This window comes from Mycteria americana, chromosome 13 (genome assembly GCF_035582795.1).
Source record: "Mycteria americana isolate JAX WOST 10 ecotype Jacksonville Zoo and Gardens chromosome 13, USCA_MyAme_1.0, whole genome shotgun sequence".
NCBI classification, from domain to species: domain Eukaryota; kingdom Metazoa; phylum Chordata; class Aves; order Ciconiiformes; family Ciconiidae; genus Mycteria; species Mycteria americana.
The window spans coordinates 18,064,567-18,081,564 of NC_134377.1; the positions used below are offsets into that span (position 1 = coordinate 18,064,567).

The following is a 16,998-nucleotide window of genomic DNA, read 5'->3' on the forward strand; positions in this document are numbered from 1 at the left end:
AACAAAAAAAACAAAAACCAAAAAACCAAACACAAAACAGAACAAAAAAACCCCCAAAGCACAAGTATCAAAAAGCATCTAACAAGACATTAAGAATGAGTTGTAGTGCAACAGGTAACAGATTTTGTTAGATATCCAAAACAGAAAAGTTCAAGAATAGCTTAACACTTTGAAAAAACGGGGTTTTTTAATGTAAGGGTCTTTTTGCCTGTAAGACATCTGCACAGTTACATATGCAAAACTGCATTATCAGTTTGGTGAAACAGGTAAATACCCATTACAGTCTCTACACATAATTTACAAGCAACTTTCTGCATGATGTATTCAACGTTATGCTTGATTTCTTTAAAAAAAAAAAAGTTAGAGACATGCAAGCCTGTAATCGACATTAGTGCTACTTGAATAGCAAACTTGCTCTAGATGCAGAAAATGTTTTCTCTGGCTGTTGCCAAAGAGCAGAGACATGTGAAGTCTGCATTGCTAGAGGAGAGCCCACATTTCTTAAAGTTCTCCTAGTCTCTGAAGAAGCACTTCTGCTCACTCCATTTCCCAGGTGTAGAGGACAGGCATTTCCAGACTGATCTGGCAGAGCTGAAGAATTAATTTCTGCATAGCAGCCCCCAGTAAAGTTTCCTAGAGAACACGGATGAAACCAGCAAATACTAGTCAAGGTAAACTAGTCAGCTCTACAAGAATTAAATAGCCCTCATTTGTGTGGTAACAGTCACTAATTCAGGCTGAAACAGAAACATCTGCCTCATCACCACTGTTATTGCATTACTTTCTACAGTCTAGGAAATGAGCGGCCACAGATTTTACAGCACATTGTCCGCAAAGAAACATACATCGAGTGGGGGTGGTTAAACAGGACACGAAGATTTGTTATCCCTTGCTCAAACAACTGAGGTGGATAATGCTTCTGTGTCATGAACCCCATCAACGACATCTAAGTTTAGCTTCATGTAGCTTTAAATCAAAGTTTTACATTCATTTCCATGGGCTTATTGATTACTTCTTGCTCAAACCCACCAGCAACAGAGACTGCAGATGACTGGTATCACAGAGCAGAAGGCTGGCTATGAGCCCCATGCTGAACACATGGTCTATTGGAGATGGGCTACGTGAAAGAGAAAACACCCATGAGTAAGATAGCACAGCCAACAGGAATCAGCAACGTCTGGACTTCACCTCCTGCTAATCAAAAGGAGACAGTAAAGCCAATGGTGGGCAGCAGCAAGAAGCAATAGCGATGTCCGCTCCTGTTCTCACCTGCAGCTGGAACGTGCGCCGATCTACAGGAAGACGGCAGCCGTTGTTAGGAAGAACCAAAAGATGCCTACAAGACACTGGAGTGATTTTGTTCAGCTCTGTGTTATCAGCAAAGAGGAGCTGTAGTTGCCTTTGGATCGTGGAGTTACTGGATGATGGATTCCCACAGTTGCTTTACATAATCATGAAAGAACAGCAGCCGTTAGCTGTTGGTTGTGCTCCCTGGTGAGCTAAGTGAATCACAGGCTAGGAAACTGCTGCTAAACCTAGTCAAGCAAATCTCCAACCTACACTCTTCTGAGAATTTGCTACTTTTCCAGAGATTATTACAAGTGAATTTTCACCCCTGGAATTCTTACTGTTAAAAAAACCAAACCCCAACCAACAAAACATTTAGAACCATGAAATGGAAGACATTTTCCAGAGATTTGAGGTTTGATCTCAAGTAGATTCAAGTATGCCCACAGCATCTTGAGCAGAATCTACCTGACGATTGATTATAGTTATCCTGAATTTTTTATTTCAAGAAATACCTTACCTGCTTCCCTCTGCTGCAGCATCCTAGGCTGTTATTAGATTTTTATTTTTCTTCACTAGGATAAATACAATAGCGTTTAGACAAACTGCCTAAAAGACTGCATCTCTCAGATCCCCAAGACTGTTAAAGCTTGCTTTTTGTCGAGTCTCTGATCTCTGTCCTGCTCTCCTAACATCTCCCTTTCTTGAGGATACAAACACCAGCACTTCAGAAACAATCACACAGATTTGCTTAGCTTCCAAGCCATACCTATATTTTGAAAGTTACCATCCTTCTCAAAACTTCCTCTATGTTCTGTAGTAAATTAACCCTAACGTACTCCAAGAATTCACTGTCCATCCTTCCACTTCAGCGGCTAAAGACCACTTCTGTAACAAGTATGCAAGTAAACAACAAATTGTCACGATCTCTGCTGCGACAGGGTCTTTCAGATCATTATCCCATTACTGTAAGACAGCAGTAGTACGCCAAACTTAACCTGCATTATTACTGTTGTTAGCTGGTAAAAAGAATGAAAGAAAACTTGGATCACATCAGTGAATTAGAGGTACGCAGTCCGTTTCTAAGATGGTTTTAGTGGCATCATCTTTTCAAGTAAGCATGCTCTGTGATCCCAAGGATTGTTTCCTTCTAGTGCTTCCACTGGTCTCTCTTCCCAGAAAGGCCCTATGGAAGAAGGTAAGATTTGGTGACGGGGTAACCACTCCAAGACGTGCAGTATGACCACTGCAGATCCAGCTACTTGAAGTATTAGAATGAAAAATACATCTAAGAAAAGAAACAAACAACGCTTCGAATCACTATACTTTATTAATACTTCAGAAACATCAGATCCTACAGTGGAGAGTTCTTATCCCCCACCTGTTTCCAATCACTGCTTCGAAACAACTTCTTGCAATATGCAAATAGATACATGAGGCACTGTGTGAATACAAAAGTGACAATACAAAAAAACCCAACAATTAAACCTCATGCAATACATACATATATATAAAAAATATGATAATGTAGTATAATACACACAGACACTATTAGAACAATTCATGTAAATGAATGTACAATATGCATAGCATTTAATGATCAATGACAACAGGTTTCTGACCTGTGCACAAAACCAGTCAGCTTAAATAAGAGTTTTAAGATAAGCCACAGCTTATAAAACCTGCTGTACTGCAGCTTTTCTGCTCAGGGTCACAAGTGCAGATTAGCATACAAAATAAATAAGGACTACGATTCTACAATACTTGGCTAACAGCTCCTATTTTCAAAGTCACTGGCCCTCTTACTTTCATTCAAGGTTCATTAGCCAACATAGTGGCAAGAAATGTGCCTAAAGCAACAGTTCTGCTCTTGTACTATTTTAATACTGATACGAACACATATTTTTAAGTCAGCAGGAGTAGTTACAGAGGTCTAACTTACCACTAAAAAAGCACAGGATTGAAGTTACCATACAGAGCAGACACTGAAGAATTACACTGAGAGGCTGAGTAGCCACGTGGTACGCTGCAGTTACCAACCTGTCTGTTCGGTCAACTAGGGCAAGAAAGAGAGAGAACTGAAGAGGCAAAGACAGTCAGAAAGCTTTTTTCCCCACTCTAAACAGTGCAAATGTTTGGAAACACAAACAATCTGCAGGAACAAGGAAATACAGAGACAAGAATATTTCTGAAGTCCTGTATTCAGGATGAGAGCTACTGTTACCTGAAATAAGCTTAAGTATTCCTATGGAATAACATGCAAATATCAGGATTTTCTTCTTACACATCCAATACTGGTCAACGCTAAAGACACAACAGTTGTTGCAGTCTCTTCTCTTCCTAGCTGACATGGTACTTTCTACACTCTTGGTGTTGCAGGCCTCCAAAGATCGGACCACATCCACTATGAACACAGATGAAATTAAAATTACAAAGTGGCAACTAAACTGACTTAACAGCCAATGGAGTTTACAGTCTAAGCAGCAGCATTTTAGGGAGGGGGGCTGACAATGTAAAAGGACATAAAAGATGGAAGAAAAAGAAAATTGGGAAGAGAATAAGGAGGAGACAGAGCAGGACTGACTTTCAGAAGAGGAAGTTAAAAGTAGTTAAAGTAGTTAAGTAACGTAGAAGTACTTAAAGTTAAAACTTTATACTGGCCTGTTTTTTGTCCAGGATAAAGTTTTAAGCCCCAACAAAACGGACATCTTGCCATTATTAAACACACTGAAAGAAAAAAAAAAGAAACAAAAAGAAGAAAAAAAGAAAGCAGCATCAATCATCTAGTATTAAGCAGAATGCCTTTTAACAAAGTTAGAAAGGGCAACATGAAAAAGAGGAAGTCATAGTATTTAATTGCCCTGAGAAGGTCCCCACAGGATCTCTCTAGTTTCCTAGCTATTATCTCTTTATCCTTAGACATCCAAAAGGAACCATCATTCCTTAGACAAAAGGATAAATACTTCCTGCAGGGAGCGATGGTCACACCCTCCAGCTCCATTTGCCAAAGTGACAAACCTTCCACATGCCTAATGTATTGCCACACAAATGATGATAAACTTCAAGAAGTGATCCGCTAGATCAGGAAAGACTGATGAAGCTCTTGTGCATGGAAATCCAGAACCATTTAATCATTAGTAAGTTCAGTACTTGCTGTATTAATATGTCCTGGAAATTGGTAATCGGGCTTAATAGTTGAGAGAAAATTCAGTAATCATAATCTAACTAGTCACAAAGCCCAGATACATTCAGCTCCTTAGAAAGTTAAATATATCTTCTCTCTTCAGAGTAAAAAGCACATATCAACAACAAGACGTGAAACCCCGACTGAGAGGAGTTTGTTAACAAAATAAAGCAGACGTTACAAAGCAGCCAAATTCATTTGCTTAAAACAGTGGTTTTAAGCTGACAGTGCACTGCCAACTCTTCTAGGTTGCTTTTTTTTATTCTATTGTTTGCATTCCAAGAAGCTTGAAAACATTTCTTTTCCTATTGATTTTGCCCTCTTCTGTTTGACAAAAGCTGCATCTTGCTAAATTTTCTGTGCTGCCAACACAGCTGTCTTTTGTTTATTTTTGTGTGCAGCAGCAGCAGCAGCATGCACAGCTTAGAAAACACGTTAAACTAGCAACATTGAACAGCTCGTCGGGAAGGCTTGCGAGCGTTCAGGCTCTGATGGGTGACACCAAAATAAAGGTTTAAGTGATTCTCTGTAAGATTTTGGTTTCCTGTTCTGTTCAGAGATAAGGTCATCATGAGAGCCTACCAGTTCATTTTAAGGTAGTATTTCAGGACGTGGCTATGACAGATGTCGTAGACAGCTGTTCAGTCCAGTCACTTCCTTATGTCTCCATTCGATTACTTTTCAGCTGACACGACTGATATCAATAGAAATAACTTTATCTAAAGTAAAATCCAGTAAATATATTAAAAACAACAAAAACACATGTAGAAAGTGGCTGGCTTAGCTCTTAGAGCTGTCAACGCTGCAAAACAAATACTCAGTAGGGCTGGCTGTTTTAGTGGCTCGGTTTAGGAAAGCAGGGAGGACTAGCCTCTTGGGTTTGGTGCTGTCAGTTTTAAAAGTTATGACTAGCTTGGCAGAAAGCCCATTGCTTTCCAGCACAACTATTCAAATGCAATCAGACCTGCTATAACCATGTGTTTACAGAGAATACATAACTTAGCGTAGATTGGGAAGTTTTGCACTCATTTGAAAGCTCATTCTTCTCCCTCTCCAACCCTTCCTGAACAACATTTTGTCCATCAGGAATTGTTTGCTCCTCAGAAAGGGGGAATGGACCATTACTTCCTAGTAGGATTTTGTCTGACGGCACAGGCCCAATTGTAAAAGAGGCAGTAATAGAACTAAGCAGGGAAATTTAATTCAGGCTTAACTAGAGCTAAATTATATATGAATCATCTGCAATCTGCTCTGTTGTGCCTAACATCCCCCCACTTTCTCCCTAAAGCATTTGCTTGATACTTCAGTACTATAAGAACAGAAATAGACCATGTCGGGTGCTGTGCGTTAAGTACCTGCATCCACAAGAATACAAGTAATTTAACCAACAGTCTCACTTACACAAAGAGGGGAGCTGCAATCTTAAATTAGACTTTAAGCAGCCCAACCAACTGTCTATGCCATTTACAGACTGAGGGTATTTGCTGGTTACCTTTTCTGCAACGCCATTTAGAAATACCAATGTTTCTCAGCCACTTGTTTTGGAAGCACCTTTTTGTTAGTTTTTAGAGGATTGCCTGGGAGAGAAGGTTCAACCCCAAAGAGCTGCTTTAAGCTATCAGCTGAAAATGGGTTTTCCAGTGCAGACAGCCAACTTATCTCCAGAATTCAGAAAGCAAGAGAAGCACTTCTCCCAACATCCAACAAAAAAATGGAAATTTTAGTGGCTTTTCATGACAGAAAGCTAATAGCACTGGAAATGCTTTTAAAAAGAGCAGTATCTCATCTGACTTTGAATTCAGATAAGTGTCTATTAAATGCTGTTAAAGTCATCACTGTGATTAACACTATTCAACTGCCAACTCTGCTGTAACCACTCCGTGCCCAATTACTCATCTCGGGAGAGCTCACCAGCCGTATCGATTCATTAACACACTTCACGGCATTTACTCATGGCAGCAGTTGCACAGTGACCAGTAACTGCACATACTGAATGCTCCCTCTTAGCACTACCTTACACATAAGGATGTTTAGAAAAATCCATTTAGGAGCATTAGCTTCCAAGACAGTGTTGAAGGGGTCACAGTAAGTCACCTCAGATGCTTTTACTGTGGTTCCTTCCTTGGCTGTTTGAAGACAGAGTTACCACATCGGAGTTTTGCCTTTTTAATGGGTGTGTTTCTGAAGCCTTCAAGCACTGGTATTTCACTCTAAAGAACTGACATTTGTAGCTCTATTTTCCAGCCCACTTCCTTTTTAAAATAGGCATTAATAATACTTAAATGCATTCCTGTCTCTCTCTTTCACTCCTCCGTCACTCAGAGGGTGGATTTTACTTAATCTCCCTCTGTTCTAAACATTTTCCTGCATTTCTATCCTCTGTATTCTCAAAAAAACCCCAAAACTAACCCCCCAACAAATGTAATTTGTAAAATTGTCATCTCTTGTCTATGTCAGACCCAGAAGACTTCACTGTCTCAGGTATGTTTCTTTGTAGGAGAGGGAAGGGTAGGGAAGAGAAGGGAAAGAAAGGTAGAAGTATGAATTACCCATAAGCAAAAGAGGTGTTGGATACCCACTAAGCGGAATGACTAAAGCTGGTTTTCAGTCAAGCACAACACAAGAATTTAACCGTGCTCTGTTTTAAAAATGCAGGCTCCTTTAAGGAGCAATTTTTCTGATGCTGGGTGCTAAAATGCAGCAGCAGACATTCACTTGGAGTCTAGTAAAATATGAAAATACTTTCATTTTCCATTGAGTATTTGTCTTGAATCCTTCAGCTAACTTCTACAGCTTCAAAGATTTTGGCTAGACTCAAGAATTGTTTTCATTGCAGGCCCATCAGAAAGACAACAAGGAAACAGGCAAATTAGTCAATTTGTCATTAGCCGATTTCACATTGGTGGACAAGTGTTAGTATACTGTAGATGACACTGGGAAGGCCCAGAGAGGCGAGAGCATTCTCTCACCAAAACTGCATATTATTTTTAACCAAAGGAGGGAAGGAAAACAGAACAGAACAGCCAACACCAGAAATCCAAGAAGTTTTAAGAGGAAAGATAAGAAAAGCTAAGGTAGCAGATTAGTACTGTGAATTCAAACCATAGCACCATTCCATATTTTGGACTATTTAGTTCAACTTCATACCTTCTGCTAGAACTCCTTCTCCTCTCTCCTCAACACCCATACTAGTGACGCTTCTTGTAACAGTCTTTTGCATTATAGCTGGTGGCTTCCAAAAGTGGTATCAAAGTCACAAGTGAAACAAAAATCGGAGGTTGCCTTGCCATCCCAAGGATAAGACCATCCTGATGCCATTTTCAATAGAATTTTAAAAGTGCACTTCCAAAATCCATACTTGCATCCTGTGTCATACTTTCATCACTGATTTAACATCAAATTGAAATGTTGGTTTTTCAGTTTAAAAAAAAAAAAAAAAAAAAAAAAGGAGAGAAATTTCTATAGGTTTTGATCAGGCTGTCAAGAACAGGTAAGACCTCTCCAAAACCAATCTTCCCCCCAAATGGTATTTGGAATTTTACTGTAGATGACACATTAAGACCTATTTATTCCACTGATTGGATACAAACTGCCATTTCTGACCCAGTAACAACTCCTATAGACCTGAGAAGACTTTTTAAAGCTAGTAAGAAGTCTCTGAAAATTAGAGAAATATTTTTTATCCTTGCTGAAATCTGTATGGGTTCCCAAAGACTATTCCTATCCACTTACATCTCAAAGAAATGAGGCACTAGGTCATCCAGAATGAAAACATCTATATAAGGGAACAGCTTCTCAGAATGCAGTTTCTTCCCTAGAGCATAACTTGAGAATTAAATTTTTTTATTACCAGAGACAGCTTTCTAAAGGCCCATTTCACTTAGCTCCCATAAAAAAAAAACCCTATCAAATTTGAAACAAAAAAGGATATTCTCACATAGCTGTAAGTATCCATTGAAAGACTTAAGACTTTGATTCCTCTGTAATGCAAATCTGTCCCAAAAAGCTTGAAATAAAAGGATCGTTACAAAGAATTTGGCTTGTTCAGTTCCCTCCATGTTTCAGCAAATTTGGCAAACTTCAGAAACTAAACCATACTATGAACTTACCAACATTTCACACCTCCCTTCATGAATACAATAGCTTCCCCCTCTCCTGGTAAACCTCAGATAGCAGTCAAATCAAACAATTCTGTATGATTTTTACTATATTAATAATGAGAACTGTTTCCAAGACAGCAAGAGGCACTAGTGGTCATCAGAATTTAGCATGACACTGAATATCTGGGTTAGAAATCAGAGATAGGAGGTGGTAAATCCAAAGGGATTACTACGCAAGTCTAAAGGCTTCCTTAACTGAAGTAGGTTCACTACAAAAATTAACACCTACCCTACCAGTTGCCATCACAGAAAGCCTTCCCCACATATTTTAGGACAGCAAAATGTAGGATGGAAAAGTGCTTGCAAACTTCTCAGAGGAAAAGCTCCTGTTGTTGCATAGCAAAACAAGGAAGTCACCATCTGAGTTGCTGTGTAACGAGATGGTAGCTGACTGAGGAGTTTCGATGTTAAACCATACGATCGTCCATAGTCATCCAGCAGAAAACTCAAGTCGCTTGGGTAACTGCATTGCCCCACACTAGCTAATGATTCAGAGACACTATGGACATAAACAGTGCTGCTCTGTTCTTCCTCTTAGCCACCTCAACTCTTCTACCTAAATTTCCTCCCTAAGCAACGTCAACGTTCAACACATTTTAATCAACAGGACTGACATATTGCAATGCCGTGCGCTTCTAAATTAGGCATACAATCTCGCTGCCAGATGTAAAGCACTTCTTGTTTAGATACAGAAATTACTAACACATTTACCATTGAGCCTCCAGATCTTGTTGAGTCCTGCTAGCAAGGCAAGACAAAACACAACCAGAGGCTGTAGCAGGTAATGGATATAACAGTCGCACAGTAACATAACGTTTGTTAAGATTCTTCCATCCTCACCTTAGCTTCATATCTCCTTAAAAGTTATTTAGACCCAAAAAGTTCATGAAGTTTGGCCAAATTAACCATCTATTAATCAAAAACTGTTACTAAACGCTTTCTAGTTTATGTTATTAAACTTTTGTGTGAAGGTCAGAAGTGTATTTGCTTTTTAATGAAAGTCCTGATGACTCATTGTTACTTTATGATTAACTAACTAGAACTTTTTGCACGGGGCAGGGGGTAAGTCACAGTAAGTATTGTGAAGCTTTTACTACAAGCCACAAGATTTGGCAACAATGAAAGAGATGTTTTCTTGAAACCTAGTTCCCACTAAAATAATTCACAAAAATGAAACATTTAAGTGCATTAAACATTAGTATTAATGAAATTAAAAAAAGTCACATTTTAAAAACACTATAAACTGGCTCATCAGAACATGGTAGGAAGCCAACAATCCGTGGGTGAAATATTTAAGGCACTTGAGGGTAGTCAGTTTTTAAAACCAGGTAATAAAGACACAGCCACTTTAAAATTCTAATTTAAATAAAAACCACAACAAAATAAAGTAACACTGCAAAAAAATTCCTCCAACTGTAAAGTTCAGTAAATAAACACGTAGAATAAAAATAAAATTCTCATTTGTTATAGTACACAAAAAAGTGGCAGAAAGAGAGCATATTTAACTGCTAGAGCATACATACTGTAAAGATCTCTCAAATACAACAGTAAAGGTCCTTTCTCTTCAGGTTGCCAAATAGCAAATAAAGCGTATTTGTTAGGGAGAAATAATCCAGTGCAGTTAAATATTGGATTCCAGTTTATAAACCAGACATCCCAGAAAGCAGCTGATTTTGTATCACTTTGCCTGGGATACTTCTAGTTAGCTTTCTTGCTCTTTTTCTGGAGCATTCCGTTTCATTTTCTCCTCTCCATACATACAAAATTAAACATCTCTGTTTGAATAAAGAGGCTGCGTCATTTTTGTAATATCATCTTTGGTACAAAACAAAAGCAACTTATACAGCATAATGGTGTCACCCAGTCTCTTGCACACCAAGCCTGTTCCTACAGACCATACACAGTAACAAGCTTCTCTGTGATGGTGACAGCTTCTCTCCTCCCAATCTCCAAAGTAACATCACTATTAAATACAACATACAGCATTCTTTTTAAGCGCCAAGTTAAATTTTCACTCAGAATTCACAAACGGGCATTCTCACCCATTAGCTTATACATATTACAGTTTCTTACCACTTCCAGGGCAGAGGGATATGACCAGCAGCCCTGGGACACACTTTAGAAGTCTGCTCCGAGAGACGAAATAGCTGTACAAATCTCCACGTCTGCTCGGTGTTTTTTGAAGGGAGGGGGAAGGAAGGAAAAGACAAATGGGAACTCCGTAAAAGGAGTCTTGCCTTTCTGCTAAATGTTTGTCCATTTGTCATTTTTTTCCTGACACGTTTTGCCTATTGTATTAGAGGCTTCTTCACTGGAAAGCAGTTCCTTACGTGAACTTATGAATGTTCTGGATTAAGCAGATTTTGTCACTGTGTGGCTGCTGCCCCACAGCTGAGGAAATTAAAGGGTGAGCTCCGAGCATCATCACCAGCCCCAAGGCTCTTAGGGTCTCTGAGACAGTCTGCCAAGATGTCCTTAGGATCCCTCAAGAACACCACTAGAACAGTGATGTTATCACTGGATCCATTTTCCTTTGCAGCAGCCACCAGTCTTTCTGCTGCTTTAAGGCCCACTCCTTTGGTTTGCATTAAATGATCTAGGACCAAGTCTACAACCTCATATGGCTTGATAGCATCAAAGAATCCATCGCAGGCTAGGAGCAAGTAATCTTCAGAACCAGTCAGCTCAAATGAATTCCCATCTGCATCACCAGAGATGTACGGTTTCTGACATATGTCACCTAAGACAGACAGTCAAAACAAAGGCTTTATTACTTCAAATGTAAACAGTTACTTCTTCACCCACCAATTGCTCTTACCATCCTCAAGGACAGCTAGATCACATTCCAGAGGTACCTGATGCAGGACAAGAGGAGTGAAAAGCTATGGAATAAGCATGGAAGGCCTTTCTTTCTTTAAGAACACTCGGAACCTACCTAAATCCAGTGGGTTTCTAAGGAGTTACTCTAATTCATCATGCTTTCCTAATTTTGCAGGGAAACTAAGGAAATTCTTTCCAAGTTTTTTCTCTCTGAAATATATTTGTGCAAGGAGATGGTCAGGCCTTCATTTTGCAGGTGTGCCTCTTCCAGCCTTCAGAATGCTACGAAAATAAGATTTTTTAGCTATCCAGATATACAGCACAATGGCGTAAGAATCTGCTCGTTGTGTTTAGTTCACCAGTTTCATATGGACATATTTATTAAACATGGATTGCTATTGATCCAAATACTATTATAGAAATTTATACTAATTTGCTTCCACTCATACATTACAGTTATCTACTGTACTTGCCCAGGGTCTTTTCTGTTTTCGCCCTAATTGGTGAGTAGCAAAGTAAGCTCGTTTAATAAGATTCTGGAATACTACAATTAAAATGCCCTAAATTGCTGGATATGTGTGATTTGAAGGAGGATGCAGCAATCTCACTTAAGAACTGCAGTCAGGATAAAGATATATTAAAGTGGACAAAAAAAACCCACAAAACATACATTCAGACACATAAAGAAGGCTAGATGAACACTTATTACTTGCTCCACTTTTACAAATTAAATACCCTACGTTTGTTAAGCTACTGTAGAACATCACAGTTTCAAAGACATTTACAAGAAGCAAAAGACTTAGAAGTAGAAACGAATTAGGATTGTCATGGCTAGTATGTAAAATAGAACAATATTCTATGCTTATGGTAAAACCAAGATTATATAGCTGCAAGCTATGTAAGGTATATAGCTACAAGCTAGCCTTATGGCAAAGACAGTAAGAGGGGTTTACTATTTGGTTGATGCTGAGCCAAACGTCATTTGCAGTAAACATACAGTCTCAGGTGGTGTGTTTTAGCCAAATTTTATCTGAACTATACTAATTCTGATGGTATATCTTACCAATTGCTCTGGAAACAGCCAAGGTACCATTAACCCGCCAGCAGTCCATATAGGTCACACAACCACCAAGAGTCTCAATACGTGCTCTCTCATCCTGAAAAAACAGTAGAATACATTTTTTATTCTGAAAGCCTACCCATGGCTTATTGACCTTGTTGTTATCCAGTTGAAGAGTCAAAAAAGACAAAACCCAAAACCAAGAGCTGCTTCAGCTTCTGTATTTATACTATGAATATAGCAAACACACATCTCAGAATCTAGCTCGGAAACATGCACTTAAGATTACTGGAAGCAACCCACCTACCTCCCAACCATACCATGGCTTGTCCACAAAAAAGCAGAATTCTTAAGTTTTTGTATCATCATGTTCTTTCCCATATGGATGAGTACCCTTTCCTGCCGCTTCTTCCCATCCCGTACAGCAATTGGGTAAATATATAAATATTTGGAATAAAATACAAGATAACTAGACTACGTAACAATAGCATTTGCATTGATACTCCTTTAACTACTCAGTTATTACAAATATTCATGCTATGAAGGCAAAGGGTCATGGGCAAATGCTATCTAAACTCACAAGATCCCCATCAAGTTTCATGTAATAAAATACCTGGCTATTTAAAATACATAGAAAATGCAATACACTTTAAGCTAGTTAGGCTAGTAGATTATCATTAGCTTTTGAATGACAGTATAGCATATTATGGAAGACTTGCATTATGCTAACATTTTAAATAGATATTAATCTCAAATTAAGAAGTTAATTTATAACAGGCAGTTTTATATTCACACACACACAAAAAGCCTGTGAAAGTCTTTACTACAAATTTTGAAAAGACAGTCTGAGCAGGAACTGAAGTCAGGACTACCAGTACCATCAGTACTTCCAAGGGGGCAGAGTTGTAGGGATCACCTTTTCAAGACACAGGAGTGGATGGAGAAAAAGAAATTTTCAATTCTCTGAATCCTACCTTACAATATATGTAATTATGTAAAGCACCAAACACTTAAGAAGGCTTGATTCCAAAAGGTTTCAAGAGAGATTCTGACAACACACACAAGAGAAAAAAACAAGTCAGACTTACTTCTCTTTCTGGTTTGTGAGGTTCCATTAACGTCACAGCTTTTCCTTGCTGCACAAGCATTACCTGCGAGTCCCCTAGCCATGCTACGTGTAGCTTGTTCCCTACAATCAACGCAGATACACCTGTTGTACCACTCCGCAGCTTCTACAGAAGAAGACAGGTATGTTAGGTGACTATTCAACAAGCCCTACTTGGTTACATGGCAATATTGTAAAGCTAGGTTTAATCACACTTAAATGCAGCAGAGTAGACCTGCCAACCATAATTCAGGTACCTGAAAAAAAGGTACAAGATATTAGACAGACTTGAAACAAACTATTCACATATTCTAACATGCAGATGGCTAATACTGCCTCTGTTATGTTCTTCCTTCTCTGCTATTAATTCCAAAACTGATCTAGGAGACCAAGACCTCTGTTGTTCAAAACACAGAGACACACAGAAAAGAAAGAGGATCTGAATTCCAGTAGTATGAACATCTCACAAACACACACAGGTCTCCCCAATCCCTTTCACATTCTCCACTCTACCACTAGCAACTACAGACACCTTGCTCCACCTAAGTCCCCTTGTCCTTGAGTATTTAAATGAGGATGTCAACAAAGGAAGGAACCTAACTGTCCAAGATTCCCTGTAAAGATCACTGAGAGTCAGACCTCATGAAGACACTGGTCCCTCTTTTGTACCTCACTGACAGAAATGAAGACATTAACAATGAATACTTCCACATTCAGTCACTGCTATAATAAAAGAGTTCTCATTAAACTGTATAATAAACCATCCTCCCATTATGTAGATTTGAAAAAAGAATGTTCATCATACCAACTTGATTCAAAGCTGATCAGTAAGCTTAATGAACTGAAGAGTCTGATTTAAATCATAGAATACATTTTTCATCTTACAACCACCTGTGACATTAATGGTGGGACAAGAAAGAGGAAGATAGTGACCGTATTATCAGGAAGAGAGAAACCTCTTTTCCAGGTAAGAGGTAGGACAACAGAACATCTAGAGGCTGCCTAATTTAGGCAAAGAGGCAGCAGAGTGTTCTCTCAAATAATTGGTATGTCAGGATCATTTAAGCCACTTAACACTTCAATCACTCATCTTGGACTTGCAAGCACTGTCATTTTGGTTTTCCTCAAAAAAAGAAATAATTTGATCAAAGAAAACCTTTAAATGTAGCATAATTTCATAAAGAAGTCAGTAATTAAAAGAAACTGCACTGCCAGAATTTTCTGGATAATACCATGTTGTCCAACAGTTCTCAGTGTTATTTAAATACAATGGAATTAATCTCTACCCACTCACCTCCCTTTTGGCTTTGAAAAGAAACATTTCATCTGTCTTCTGGAAAGAGCATTTCAAGGCCTCAGCTGGATTCTTAACAATCTCTTCGTGTAGCCCAACATTTACATGTAAATGGGTTGCTGAATAATTGGCAGCATCCACTCCACCATGGCCATCAAATACCGCAAAGTAAGCGCGATCAATGTCATCCTTTTGTGGGGAGGGAGAGAGGGGAAGACATATTCATGTTCAAAACCAAAATAGCTCATAGACTGGTACCAGCAAGCAAAGATCCTTTATTCTGGGCTTTCTTCCATACAATGTTGCATAGGTAAGGGCAATTTAAGTCAGTTTACCCATCTGCAAAATGGATAAAATGGGTACCCTGCAGGGGAATTCCTTTTCTTTGTTTGCTGCTAGTCATTTAATATCCTTGAAAATAATCTGGAATTGAAACAGCAGACAGCTGGTTATGTAGTCCCACTGCAGCTTCATTAATTGGCACTGGTACTTGTACAACTGCTGTTCTCCCCGCTTCTCTTCTTAATATATCAGTTACCTCAGTCACAAGAACATTATAACTCCAGCAACATAACACTGGGTGAACTCCCCATCTCCCTGTATCACTTATGACATGAAACCCAAGGTCACAAGAGCCTTCTTTATCAGGGCAGTAGTTAGCCCCTAGCAATCTGAGTCAGTAAGTCCTTGCTCCAGCACAGACATGATAAATAACTTGTGGCAACAAATTCTTATCGTTTCACAGATCATCCATCACTAGGTCGTTGTGTTTACAGGAACGCTGAAAAGCTAACAAACTGGCCTCCCCAATTTTGTCCAGACTTACTGACAAACCAAACAGCTGATTGAACTCTGGGAGCAGAACGTGGCGGTCCTCCATTTTCCGTCGAGTGTTACGGATGGCGTGGATGGAAACGAGCAGGAACCGCTTCAGCGGTCTCAGCGGCGGCAACTGCTTCTGCCACTCAAAGCAAACGTCCCGAAGCTTGTTAAAGAAGCAGCGCTGCAACGACTCTCCATCCAGCACTGGCAGCACAAAGACAAAACAGTAAGTTGTGTGCCCCATTTTCCTACATTACCCCATCTTTTGGCCTGTCTTTCCTTCAAGTTTCTTTCCTTAGAGCTACATACACACATTCAGCACTCTGCCCTTACAGGCTCTGCAAGAATTACAGCAGGCTCCTGAGAATAACGTGGAGAGAAAGTTGCAACAGAAAACAGTATACCATCAAGGATAAGAGCGGCTTCTTCGCTTACTAGGTCTCTTTCAAAACAGAGTCTTATCAAGTAGGTGATTACATTACAAAAATCATAACAAAGACCCAAAAATAAGTCTGGCATAAGTGTTGTTATTATTATGTAAGTAAAATGCAGAAGATATAGTGGTAAGAGTGCCTACCAAAAAACATAAAAAAAGGAAATAATCAAGCAGGCAGAAAAGCCTTCAAGATAAGAGACTGCTGTTGTCTTGGACACAAGGGTTGAAAAAGCATTAGCCTGGCTTTGGATCAGGTTATGTCCTATTGAACCACTTCCACTGAAACAACAAGGAAGTCTGAGAATGTTTTGCTGAGGTCAATAGCTCAACTCATAGTTGAGCTGAACAGATTAGAATTTTAAGCTGTTGTCTTTGTCTTTATAAATACACATGGTTGTAGGAGCTAGAGGGACAGAACACTTCCGCCACTTTCCTGCTTTGTCATTACAGAGCAGAACTGTAAACACCCATTGAGCATAGTGTGAAAAGCTCCAGCCAGACACTCAAATCCTTTTCTGGATAGGTCCCAAAGATCAATTAATCCAAACTTATTGCTCATCAGACTGAATGGTTTGGTGTTTGTCATTGTGTCTAGCTTTGCAATGCAGTCCCTCTCAGAATAGGTAGTAATTTAAAGTTTTGTTATTTGAGTAAGAACCCTGCCTCAGTGCTGAATCGAGTAACTTCAAAAAGCACTGAAAAGATCATCTACAGAGCAAAAATAATTTGCTGGTCACTAATGTGTTTCCTCAATAACTGCAGTGCACAAACTATCTTTCCTATTTCTATTTTATCCTGACTCCTGCTAACACTGCTAGCATTAAAACTTC

At 39.1% G+C, this 16,998-nt stretch overlaps 1 protein-coding gene across 12 annotated transcripts in view; it reads right to left on the reverse strand.

Annotated features, from left to right (window-relative positions):
- Nucleotides 1-2,598: 2,598 nt before the first annotated feature.
- PPM1F (protein phosphatase, Mg2+/Mn2+ dependent 1F) overlaps nt 2,599-16,998 on the reverse strand; it is a 33,852-nt gene continuing 19,452 nt past the window's right edge. For 3 of the 12 annotated variants that reach the window (XM_075516569.1, XM_075516564.1, XM_075516563.1), the window contains exons 3-7: nt 15,737-15,936; nt 14,911-15,099; nt 13,600-13,743; nt 12,515-12,608; nt 2,599-11,371 (exon numbers count right to left, since the gene is read on the reverse strand). In XM_075516569.1, coding sequence (XP_075372684.1) covers nt 10,998-11,371; nt 12,515-12,608; nt 13,600-13,743; nt 14,911-15,099; nt 15,737-15,936 — 1,001 coding nt within the window. In that variant the 3' untranslated portion in view covers nt 2,599-10,997. The remainder of the gene's footprint in view (nt 11,372-12,514; nt 12,609-13,599; nt 13,744-14,910; nt 15,100-15,736; nt 15,937-16,998) is intronic. The other 9 variants (XM_075516567.1, XM_075516565.1, XM_075516568.1 and 6 more) reach the window with 9 other exon arrangements.